The sequence below is a fragment of the Brachyhypopomus gauderio genome, chromosome 2 (genome assembly GCF_052324685.1).
Source record: "Brachyhypopomus gauderio isolate BG-103 chromosome 2, BGAUD_0.2, whole genome shotgun sequence".
NCBI lineage: Eukaryota > Metazoa > Chordata > Actinopteri > Gymnotiformes > Hypopomidae > Brachyhypopomus > Brachyhypopomus gauderio.
The window spans coordinates 31,490,518-31,503,640 of NC_135212.1; the positions used below are offsets into that span (position 1 = coordinate 31,490,518).

The window sequence follows — 13,123 nt, forward strand, 5'->3', positions numbered from 1 at the left end:
GCTAAGAAAAAAAAGGTTTTTACTTTTACTTTTAATACTTAAGTATTTTTGAAGGCAGATACTTTTGTACTTCTACTCAAGTAAAAAATTGAGGTGAACACTTTCTTTTACTTGAGTAATATTCAATGCAAGGTAACTGTACTTTTACTCAAGTACATAATTGGTGTACTTCGTCCACCACTGATAAAATAAAGGAAGTTATCCTATAACAGCACCAAAGTGTGAGTATGCTGGGTAGGGATGGATTATTATTATTTTTGGTTCAAGGCAGTGGGGGCTTCAGAGCCAAAGTTACTAATAAACATGAAATAAAAACATAGGTTAAGACTTCTGATGGTGCTACTGTGACGCGTGGAATGAGGAGACAAGCACCACGACGGTCACGGTGAACATGAAACGTTTATTGGACTCTGACGTGAAAGCTCCGGGTGGAGCGCGAGCAGACCACAATCACACTCACGCTGACACGAAACTTTAGACAAAGACGAGCACAAGACACTGCGCGAATGCACATTAAATAGGTGATTAAGACGTGCCCTCGTGATCTCGAGACAAGGCACAGGTGATACTACGAACACGCTCACAGACAACCCACCCCCACGGAAATCCATACATGGACATAACGACACGCAGACGACATAGCGGCACGCCCACAGGGAAGGGTCCGGGACTGTCACCGTAACATAACTATGATAAGAGACAATAACACTGCTGCACCCTAGTTACTGACTGCCCAATCAGGATGAGTCTATAAAGGAAACACCTTGATTTCAATACAACATTTAAAAATAAGCACAATAACCAGTGAATACTTGGTAAGCTGGCAAAAGCCAGCCCTGAACTCGACTTGTGGACCCCACAAGCAAGTGACCAGGAGCACAGAGCCGCCAGTAAGGTGAGCTGTGAAGGGCACCCAGCCTAGATCAGGGCCTAAGGAGGACACAATGTAAGCAACACTAATGGTTAGAGACATGGGTTGGTCTTGTAAGATTGGTGGTTCAAGTCCCATGACCAGCAGTTACCATGAACCAGATGACAAAGGAGACCAAAACATCCTCCCTCTTCCTCATTCTGTGAAAGGCACTGTGTTCTTAGTGATAGCAGACCCTCTCCGAGCAGAAGGGTTGGGAGAGACTTCTGCATACCACTGATAACTGACAGTTACACCAGCATAGTACAAATGGTTTTAGATTGTACTGTAGAATCTTCCCAAACCTCCCCACATTCTTTCACCAGTCCAGTACTATGAAATACACAGTAGTGAAACACACAAATACTCTTCCAGTGAATTTCATTCACACGCATGGCCTGCACTTAATCACTTGTAAGCACAAGTCCACAAATACAAGCATACACACACATACCAGATGCACACACACAGGCACACCATTCACATAACATTCACTTCCATATACCACAGACACACACACCACAAACATACACACTTACTTTAAATTGAGGCTCTCCCACTTCTTCTGTGACATAATTTTGTCACACGGGTACTTGGCGATTGACTGAGGTTTACTGTAATAGAATGTATTACTTTTAACACTGACGGTGTAATATTTTGGGATACACTGGACAAAAAGACAAATGTTTGAATCTAAAACAAAGATGTGGTATTTATAACAGTGTCTCATTATATAACAAGACAGAAATGTCTTACCTCTGAAGATAAACATGGGAGCAGTAATAAGAGATAAAAAGCAACACTACAGGAGCCAGTCTGATGCACCATGCTGAGACACAGGCAGACAGAACAGAAGACAGAGGGCCACATTAGGTGTTATAACAGAGAATTTTAAAAGGTCAATTGCAATGTTCATTTATTTCAGCAAAAACTGCTGCAGAGTTCTATCCAAAAATCTAAACAGACCTGAAAATGTTAAAAATCATATCATTACAAATCAGATGTTAGAAAATCATACTGATTCATTATTTTGTCATTTTTTTTAGAAAGGGACACGACAGATGAGATTTTTACAGTATTTAGTTTCTAGTTATAACATTATGTTCTAGTTTGCTTTTCTCCTATAAATGCAGCTTAAAGTGATTTACATTGTACTGTAAAAAATTTTATGTAGAATGAAAACATGCAGTTAATTTTTTTCAAAGTAATGTAGCGGTGACAGGATGTGGTGTTCCTGTGGGGGCTGCAGGATATTAGTGTTCCTGTGGGGGATGCAGGATATTGTTGTTCTTGTTCAAAATCATGAGTGGCAGCAGATGGTGGTTTTTCCAAGGAGGTCGCAGATAGGCACAGTTTTGGTCTGTTCATCTTCTGTTCACTTTCTTCTCTTCTCCTTCTTCATCTTGGCCTTGGGGCTCTTCTGTTTCTTGCACCCTGCACTGGTCTGTATAACTCTGTTTCCAGAAATATTGTCTTTTGTTATACTGATTTAGAATAGTAGTTATATTGGTTAATATTATCTCAGTTAATTAATATACATTACCAGTCAATAGTTTTAGAATTTTCCATTTTTTTATTGGAAAATATTTCATTTACAGTTTTTTGCAGCTGCTAACACCCAAAAAGTGGTCCTTATAGCAGTTTTTGAAACAACTAACCCTGCTACACTGTAGCATCATTCAGACATTTCAAAATGAGAATAGATAAGTAGACCCATCCTCTATACATACTACATCATGTTTTTGCACTACTAAACTACCCCTTGCTAGGGGATGAAGGTGGCTATCGACCTCAGAACAGAACGAGACCATCATAGACCATCATCAATATGGTCAGAGCAAATAAAAAACTAAGGAAGGAAAAAGATAAAGAGAGGAAAAAGAAAACTAAATCGTGCGAGTATGGTAAAACTAGAAACAAAAAACCAACGCGGAAAACTCAACGCGTGAAAGGCAATACTCAAACATAAGGAGACGGTAGAAAGAAACAAAATAATAAAGGCAACTAAAAGGATGCAGAAAAAACAGCAACGCAAAAAATGAAACCAAGGACGCCAGGGGAAGTAACTGGCAGTAGGCAAAAATGCCTCAACAACACAAAACCCTTCCCAAAATAAAGGTAAGACTGATAGGAAGAAAACGTGAGGTAGGTCAGGGAGCAACGCAGGAGAAAGAATCTCGAATAAGTAAAGGAGTAGTCAGAGAGAGAAAGGTGACGAGACACCTTGTAGCAAAACGCAGTGGTAGTGGTAGAAGGAACGACATCCGAGCCAGCCCTGACAAACACATGGTAGTAGTATTTTCCTTTTGTCACATCAGTGTGTAGTCTTACGGGAAAGGCTGATCATCTGACACTTGTGTGTAGAATTTGGATGCAATAATATGGTTTTGGCAAGAGTTGTAAGAGTTTTGGTTGAATTGTTTGCTTTACCCAAAAGTGTGAGATGTTTTGCATGTTGTGTGTGTGGCAGTGGCTGTTGTGTTACGTTTCGACAAAAAGAGACATAGTTTCAGAAATTTGGTCTTATGTGACATGTGACGTCATGGGGATACGACGGGGAGGGTGGCTGCTGGTGTACAGCGACAGGCGATGCCAAATATTACGGAGCCCTAAGGTGACATCATGTAAAAAATATAATAACGCGTGGCCACGACTTACTAACACGTGCGAACGAGATAATTAACGCGTGCGAACAAGATAATTAAGTATTACTTTATATAAAGCCAGGTTTACCTTCCTTGGGCAGTCAGTTCGCGAACATCCCTGGGATCTGCTTGCTTTGCTGTGAAAAAATAAACTTTGTTGCCGCGTGTGAAAGGCGACATTAGTATCTCGTTCCCATGCGTTAATAAGTCGTGGCCGCGCGTTATTATTTTTTGTACATGATGTCACCTTACGGGCTCCGTAAAATATAGTAAAATCCATTAAAAACATTTTTTTTGACTGTCTTGTCAATGGATTCAATGTATGGAGCCAGATCGTAAACGCGAGAAGCCGCTTTCGCCATTCCAGATGGCTCAGTCAAAACCATTATGTCTTAATGAACCAATAAATACATCAGCGGCGAAAATGAGTATAAAAATACCAGGGTTCACGTGTTTTTATTTTCTAACATGGGCTAAAGCACAGGGTAGACTCAAACGACAAGAGTTTACAACTTCATCTTCAACCTTTTCAGCCCTGGTGCAAATGTTATCACACATCCCTGGATTCACCAGTTACAACTACAGACACACTAGAAAAAAAATCTTGTTTCTTATTTTATGTCACCGTTAACTACACAGGGTTGACGCGAACTTAATAGGCCTATCTATCTACCTATTTATCACAAAAGCTTGTGGCTAGATCTGACAGTGTTCAACGCTGTAGCGAACGGCAGTAACTTTGTTTTACCGCAAAATATGAAAACGATTGAAACCATTAATAACCCAATTATATCCACTGGGAAATGTACGATCTGGTAAATGTAGTGGTAAATGTAGTTGTAAACGTACGCTCTTCTGCCTTGTCCCCGGTGTAGCACTAGGTCCTGCTTCTTGTCCCGCTTAGCAGTAAATGAATAACATGAATGAAGAACGTTCGTATGATTGAACGCTATTTGGCCTCTATGAAGGTTCTGGGCGGAAACTGCTGGCCACTGTGTCATTGAAATTGCCGATTTCGGAAGCGCTCTGTTTGCTTATTAAGTCAATATGATAATTAAAATATATACATATAATCTCCCGACCCCCAACACATCCCCCCCCCCCCCCCCAACAAAAAACTCATCGGATCTACACGATTCACGTAGGTCACTCTTTTCAACTTCAAAACGGCGAATTTCGCCGAAAGGTGACAGCGTTTCATGCCTGATAACAAGACACAAGTGCAACACATAATGATGACAAATGACAAGTCAAGAGAAGAGACAAGGTGCTACGAAAAGCACCGGTGAACACACACCAAGATGCACACATGGAAACAACCATACATAGACAAACATACACACGCAGATATGCACAGAGGGAGGGGTCAGGGACTGTCCAATGAACAGGACAAATAAGCAATTGGAGTTAAAAAAGAAATCATGGAATTATACAGTAGACCAAAATGTAGTCTAAACTTTTGTCTCATCAAAGTGTTCAGCTTTGGCAGATATAACAGCCAAAAACACTCGTGGTATTCTTTCTACAACAGAAATAAAAAATTCAGAAAGTTCATCCCAAAACTTGTTTAAATCTTGTAAGATGAACCCCTGACCAATTCATGGCTCTGCAGAATGCTGTGGTAGACGTTTTGGTTCAGGATGCCTCTCACTCTGTACAAGTCACTGACCCTGGACCAAAAAAACAGCCCCAGACCATTTCACTTGCTCCTCCATATTTGACAGTTGATGTCACACACTGTGGAACTGTCAAGCCGATGGCATACAAAGATCCTGCATGATAAACATGATGACATAATACCTTCTTTCAGCCTTCAGTAGTCCAATGGCAGTGTTTCATGTCCCAGGCAAGCCTCATTGTCTAATTCTGATGATGAAAGCATGAAGTTTTCTCTTCACTGTTGAAACTGAGACTTGCTTTCTAAGACCACTTTTAAGCTGTCATTGAAGTTGTTGTCTTATCACACAAGCTGTTAACTCTCAGAAATTTGCCTCCAGTTCAGTTGTAGCTTTGGGTCTGCCAGACCTCTTCCTGTCAGAGTTTTCCCAAGGTTCTGAGTGGCTTTTGATGGTGATGACTACCAAAACTTTCTTGGCAAGTAGAAAGTTAGGTAGGAAAGTAGGAATGATCTTCATTGTTAAGCGTTATGATGGTCTGTTTCCCTTCCATTTTTTACTGACTTTTTCTCACCATTATTGTAGCAACACAGTACTTTCTGCAGTACAGTACTGTTCAACTGATCCTCAGGAGGGTGCTTTACCACAGTGTATTCCAGCATTGCTGAACAGAGGGTTGTAAGATGGAACACCTGTAGGAATTAGTAGCACCAGCTTTCAAGCCTTTAAATTGTTAACACATTCCATGTTCCCCAAAAGAGGCCTTTTTGTATAATTCTGAAATCAGATGAATCAGGTAAATGTTTCATAAAGCAAAATGCCTGTAAAGTATCACTGTAATTTTTCTGTTGTGTATGCTTATTAGGTCGTTCCCTAAATAAGGGTAGTTGTATGGTTATCCTCTTGTAAAGCAGGCTATTGTTTGTAGCAAGGAACGTCATAAAGTTGGCTAGATATATCTTCTAACCTACACTGGGCCATTTGAGAAGTGACTTCCCTTAGCTGCTTACCAACTATATTTTGTAGTCAGATAATTTTTTAATGCATTAATTAATTAACGTATGTTAATCCTTTATCGGCACCTATTTCTGTTCTTGGTTGTAGGTGTGACGCTCGATAAGGAGGCACGACGAACGTCGAACTGTGCAACGAATAACTTTTATTGTGCAACACATACACATGAAGCTCCGTGCGGGGTGCGAACAGAAAGCACACCTCTCACACAGGCACGAAACTTTAGACAAAGACGAGCACAAGACACTGCGCGAACGCACATTAAATAGGTGATTAACACAGACCCTCGTGATCTCGAGACAAGGCACAGGTGATACTACGAACACGCTCACGGACAACCCACACCCACGGAAGTACTAATATGGACATAACAGCACGCAGACAACATAGCGGCACGCCCACAGGGAAGGGTCCGGGACTGTCACCGTAACAGTAGGCCAGTAGAGTTAGGCCAGTTAAATATCATCTAAAACCTCTTAACCATTACAGAAAAACCACTACAGTAAAACATTCAAAAGTGACAAAGACTAAAATAACAATTTATTAGTAGTATAGTAATAGTAATGAGTGATGGGCCTATCCAGTGTTTTTCAGTTCCAATCTGATACCGATATATAACTGCCAATAACGATATCGATACAAATGCCAATATAAGGGATCTTTAGTTATCATGGACATTTTTCAGCCAGCTGCAGACCGAAGCTGCTGGGGGTTGAAGGTAAACTGTGGAATCCGGATCACTGGTGCGGACTGGAAAATGGATCGGTAAGTGGATTGGCCGCATTCGCCTAATATCCGATACGTTAGATTAAGTACATGGATTTCAGGCTGAGTAACTATACCAGGCATGCGGCTTTTTGCCTGGTTTCATACGGCTCCCCAGCCGGTCCGCGCGCTCACCTGCACAAACGGTCTGTGTCGTGGCCCTGTTACCTCATCACAATACTTTAAAAACCGGCGTAGTGGAAAACACGCATATGACTGTCTTCAGATGCTCACATGAGTTACTAATTCGCCATTAGTAACTCATGTTACTCATTACACCCCCCCCCCCCCCCCCCCCCAACAAGCTATACTCGCCACACACCCCCCCCCCTCCCAACAATTTAAACTCGCCCCTTCCGGTCAACTATCTACACTCGCCCCCAAACCCCCCCCCCCCCCCCCCCCCCCACATGTATGATGTGGTTCTTTGCCGTAACACAGTAAAAAAAGAGTGTCTCTTGGTCTCTGACGGGTTGGCCACACCTGAACTATACAGTACTGTAGAGTACTTGCTGAGTACTGTAGAAAAGGGTGAAGAGATGGCAGTGATATATCAGTTACAGATTTGATGTTGTAGTTGTAAGATGTCCTGAGGAAAAAAGCTTTACAGCAGTGACAAAAACATTAAAACATGAAGTTTATTAGCTTCTTGTTAGAGTGCAATGCTCTTTTACTACTGCAATTAAAATGTGTTTGGATGTTAAAACAGTACAAAATTATACTAAGATTTCTCATTTCAGCTGTGTACTGAAGAGCCAGACTTCTGTTACACTGTTTGGTGTGTATCTCATACAGAAGTGAAAGGGTAATGCAAATGAGTTAAATACAGTTCCAGTTTCTGAATTCAAGATGTGAAGCAGAGGTGTCAATTCCAGGTTCAGAAAGTAAAAGTCCTCACCAGGATTTTGCTCAAGCTTGCTAGATCTTCTAATTAATGCAATCCAGGTAAAAAATAGAGGAATCAACACAATCCAGGAAGCCTGAGCAAAATCCTGGTGAGAACTTGGAACCTGGAATTGACACCTCTGATGTGAAGCAATGAAGCACTTTGAGTGTTTTTTAAACAGCACACACTCCTGTGTGAACATTTCCTGTAGTCACTGTGTTCTGTACTTTACTGTGCACTGCAACAATCTAAATCTCAGCAAGTGAACTGATTTTATATCAATGCAATATAAACTTTTTACTTGATAAAAGTAAATAAACCATAAACCTCCTCTTAGGTCTACCTCTCCTCCTCTTGCCTGGAAGTTCCATCCTCAAGACCCTCCTACCAATATACTTCTCCTCCCTCCTCTGTACATGTCCAAACCATAGCAAAATCTACCACCATTTGTCCTTCCGTATTCCTTACATTAACACCATATCTACCCAACACCTCCTCATCACCACTGTTCCCTCCACCACCATGTCCATTTAAATCTGCTCCAATAACCACTCTCTACTTTAGGAACCTGCAAAACAGCTTCATCTTACTGTCTCCAGAATTCTTCTTTCTCCTCCACATCACAACCTACCTGAGGAGCATAAGGACTGATGACATTCATCATCACCCCATCAATCTCTAACTTTACACAGATCACCCTGTCACTTACTCTTTTTACCTCCACTACACTCTTACTAAACTCATCCTTCAGGATTACCCCTACTCCATTTCTCTTCCTGTCTACACCATGATAGAAGAGTTTGAAGCCACCACCAATGCTCCTGGCCTTGCTCCCCTTCCACTCCTGTACACACAGTATATCTATCTTCCTCCTCTCCATCGCATCAGATAGCTCTCCCCTTTACCTGTCATAGAGCCCACATTCAACGTCCCAACTCTAACCTCTACCTTCCTGCTCTGCCTCCTCTCCTTCAGCTTCATAACCCTCTTCCCCCCTCTCCTCCTCCTCCTCGTCCCAACAGTAGTCCAATTTCCGCAAATGCCCTGTTGGACAACAGCACCAGTAGTGGTCGTTGTTAACCCGGGCCTCGACCGAGCTGGTATGGAGTTTCTATTTTTGATCCGCATCATTTGATTTGGCACAGTTTTTACACCGGATGCCCTTCCTGACGCAACCCTCCCTATTTATCCGGGCTTGGGACCGGCACTAAAATACACTGGTGTGTGCACCCTAGTGGCTAGGTTTCATATACACTTGAAGACAATTTAAATTACAGTATTTTTAGTCCTTTGCTAAAAGTAAATTTTTTTTTCATATGTTCGCCCTTTCAAACAGGGCTGTCTGCACGTGTGTTTGCATGTGTGATCGTGAGCAAAAGAGGATGTGCATGTTCACCTTTGGCAGTCTTTAGGGACATCTTCAGACCATCGTTAGGGTTCACATTGCTCAAGTGTGCATGTTATCCTGAGAGGAGAGCAGAAGCACAAATGCTGAAACATTCTCTTTGAAACTCTCACATTCTCTGCCCTTTTGTTTGTTTTCATTCAGCATGCCAGAAAATCAATCTCAATATCGACTGTTATTATGATATGATTATATCATAACGTAGAGTGGAAAATTCAATTGGATGATCCAAATCATCTTAATCTCTGAGAGAGTAAAAGTGAAAGAGAGAGTGAGAGAGTGAAAGAGAGCAAGAGAGAAAAGTGCACACATGATCAAGATGAAACAAGGATGAGCAGTGACTCAAATCTATGCAGAGCCTAACACCTTTGTGTTTTGTTTCTCTAAGTGTGCAATGAGCTCATTTTTCGGTTAGCCTATAGTTCAGCCTCTTCCTTCTCTGAGTGCAGTCAGGGGTGACGAGGGTGTGGTACATTGGCCATGTCCTGTGGTTATAGCATTGCAATGTTTGACAGCTTATGGGATATATTACTAGTATCCATGGACACTTGTGTTGTATCCATTGAAGTATTTGTCTCTGCTGTGCAGCGCAATGGTGACTGAGGCATAATCTGCTCCTGCAGATCCTGGATTAGATCAGATTACACTGTCATCAATGTCACTTATCAAAGTACAGAGCACAGTGAGAAGCACTGCAGGAGAGAGATAGAGACACTCCCCTCCTCCCTCACTCTATCAGTCCTTCCTAATTCTCTCTCTTTCAGAGAGTATGAAAATGATAAACAAGAGCATAAACAAGAGCATGTCTTTGTGTAAGAAAACCCCTCATATCTCAGACAACTGAAAAATTTTAATTCCTGCCTCAAGAAAATAGTTCCTATTTGATCGGCACATCAGGAAATAATCAGTAGATCGTCCTCTCCAGAAATAATACAAATTGATCTCATCTGTTTACCATTCACCACACATACATGGGGCAGTCATGACCTGGTGGTAGGGAACTGGTCTTGTGACTGGCGTGGGTTCGATTCCCAGACCTGAGGCCATGACTGAGGTGCCCTTGAATAAGGCACCTAACCCCAACTGCTCCCCGGGCTCCGGGCTAGGCCTACCCACCGCTCTGGGCACGTGTGATCCACAGTCCCCTAGTAATCACTAGTGTGTGTGTGTTCTAACTGCACCGATTGCGGTGAAAAATCACAATTGACAAAATTTGGCACATTTACAAAGATTCTCTAGGTAAATTTTTGCCTTGTGAAATATTGCCACTTTGTTTGCATATGCAGACAGAGCGTTTCGCTACACTTTATCTTTGTGTGTTTTAGAGGTTCTGGTCTGGTAACTGTTGTTTGCATTACCTTCTTGAGCCTGGATTTTGGACTGGATTCTGACCATGGCTCTGACCCCTTTTGGCCCATCTTCCCCAACTCTCTGACCGTTTTGTGTAATGACTACACTGTAAACCTGAACAGTATTGTTAACTTATACTCTTTATTGGTATAACACTCAAATCTTGTTATTTAATTAACGTAACATTAAGGTTTTGCTCTGTCTTTTTGTTATGTTTTAAGTTTAAATGAGTACATATTTTTGAGTAATGACTGTCACTAACATTATAATTTATGAGTATCCAAAGTCACGCAGCGGCTGATGTCACCAACATGCCCGGTGTCCCGGATTTACTTTTTACAGTGATCACAATGGCGACGCGTCATGGCCTGGTGGTTAGGGAACTGGTCTTGTGACCGGAGGGTCGTGGGTTCGATTCCCAGACCTGAGGCCATGACTGAGATGCCCCTGAGCAAGACCTTTAACCCTCAATTGCTCACTTGTATATAAAAAATGAGATAAAATGTAAGTCGCTCTGGATAAGAGTGTCTGCCAAATGCCATAAAATGTAAAAAAAAAAAAAAAATGGGTAAGTTGGGGGAAATTATATTAATTATATAATTATTACTAAAAGTATTGTAGTATGTAGTACTTAAAAATATATATATATTTTAAAAATTAAGATTTTCCTAAACTTATATATTTTATTTAAAGTTTTATTTTTTTAAGTTAACTGTACTTAAAAATAATATTACATGAACTTAAAATTTCTTAGTGTCAGGAACAGCACATGATACCCGTGTGATGCGGTTCACCTGTCGCTCATCGCCCCTCCCCTTTTGCTACTATTTAAGCTTCCTCCTCTCCCTTCCGGGTTGCGAAGTATTGTTGCCATGCCACATACCAAGCGTTTTCTCAGTGTTACTGCTCTCCCGTGTACCGACCTCTGCTCTCCTCCTAGACCTCGTCCCCTGCCTAGTCCCTTTGTACCTCCTGGCTTCTGTCTCATCGGCGTGACCCTGGACTTTCCTGACTACGATCACATCACTCCTGCACTACACCCCCTGAACAGAGTTACTCGCCTGTTTGATCACTCCGTAATTGCTGTTTCAATAAAAGCGGCTATTATCCGCACTTGGATCCTTGTCTGCCTGATCAGTACGTTACACTTAGGTAATCAGTTACAACAAAACTTTTGAGTGAACTTGTTGGGTTTTACAGTGTACTCTTCAGAATTCTTTTTCACATTGCAGCATTTGCTACCATTCCACATGTTTCCAAGAGGTTTTCTTATCACAGCGAGAATATGTTATGCTAATGGGCCTACCACAATACCACACTCTAGGTCTACACACTTCCATGCTTATGAACCTACTACACACTACCACACTCATGGACCTAAAAAAACACTACCACATTCATGAACCATGCATACAAAGGCCGGCAAGTAGAACTGACCGATCAATACACCTTGAGTGGTTTGATCAATATAGCTGGAGCTGAAATATTATTTCTTAATGAAACATTAACTGAAATATTTAGTTACTGATTCAGAGCCCAGAACAAAAAATAGTGCTAAAAGTGGCAGTAAGTAGGTTTAAACCTCTGCCCATACTGTAGCCCTGTAAATTTTCCTTTGTACACTAATATTGTAAGAATGGAAATAATTAATTATTTTGCATAATTTTGGGAACTCAATATACTGAATGTTGTGCTGGTTAAACCCATATTTATGTTTGATATATTCAGCTGTTATAAAAATAAATACAAATGTTCGATCACTCTCCCTTTAGCTTGGGGGTGGATTAGTTAAGCAAGCGCGCAGGCCAGAAGGAGGATTAGCTGATCTGTTGTCTGAGTTATCTGAGTTATAACAGTTTTTGAGTTATAAAAGTATTGAGAATGAGCTCGTTTGTGTGTTTGACTTTTATTCACTCACATCCACGGTACCAATAGAACCCACGAGACAAACACCAATATTACAATATCACAAGTTTCCTTCCTTAAATTGTCCCTAAAGAGAGGCATACCACCTCAGTCTAACCAGGCCTTCTCCCACCACTCTCAGCAGTCATAAACTTTGTTTCATCTGCAAGGCCATTAACTGACATAGGCCTACAAGACTCTGAATCGCTTTAAAAATAAAATAACTTCTTTTCGTAGCCTAGTCTAGATCAATCAACACTCTCCTTTCTCTTCTTGGCCAGATCATGATGCAGAAACATCATGGCAGGACTTAAAAACACTTTCAATGGTGGACAAAAAGAAGCATTACAATAAAGCAAAAACTTACTTCACTACACTGTGACTCCAATAAACTTCATGATCAGAGAGGCTCACGAGGTTTCAGTCATTGTGACATGCACAGCTTGACTTTTAGACACATTTAGACACGTCCTGCATTACGCCATATATGTGTGAATAAGATCAGTGAAAGACCATCACATGATTTGATGTAGGATTGCAGATGTAGGATCGCCGAGGTGGTGTTGCCACACTATATGACTCCGATATAGGCATCTCTCAAAGATCAGGCTTCAAGTTTAATTCTTT

The 13,123-nt window shown here is 41.3% G+C and overlaps 1 protein-coding gene across 2 annotated transcripts in view; it reads right to left on the reverse strand.

Annotated features, from left to right (window-relative positions):
* The window catches only part of st3gal4 (ST3 beta-galactoside alpha-2,3-sialyltransferase 4), a 51,563-nt gene that overhangs the window by 21,700 nt on the left and 16,740 nt on the right, over nt 1-13,123 (reverse strand). For both annotated transcript variants that reach the window (XM_076994053.1, XM_076994043.1), the window contains exons 2-4: nt 9,233-9,301; nt 1,667-1,739; nt 1,450-1,524 (exon numbers count right to left, since the gene is read on the reverse strand). In XM_076994053.1, the coding sequence (XP_076850168.1) occupies nt 1,450-1,524; nt 1,667-1,739; nt 9,233-9,254 (170 nt within the window). In that variant the 5' untranslated portion in view covers nt 9,255-9,301. The remainder of the gene's footprint in view (nt 1-1,449; nt 1,525-1,666; nt 1,740-9,232; nt 9,302-13,123) is intronic.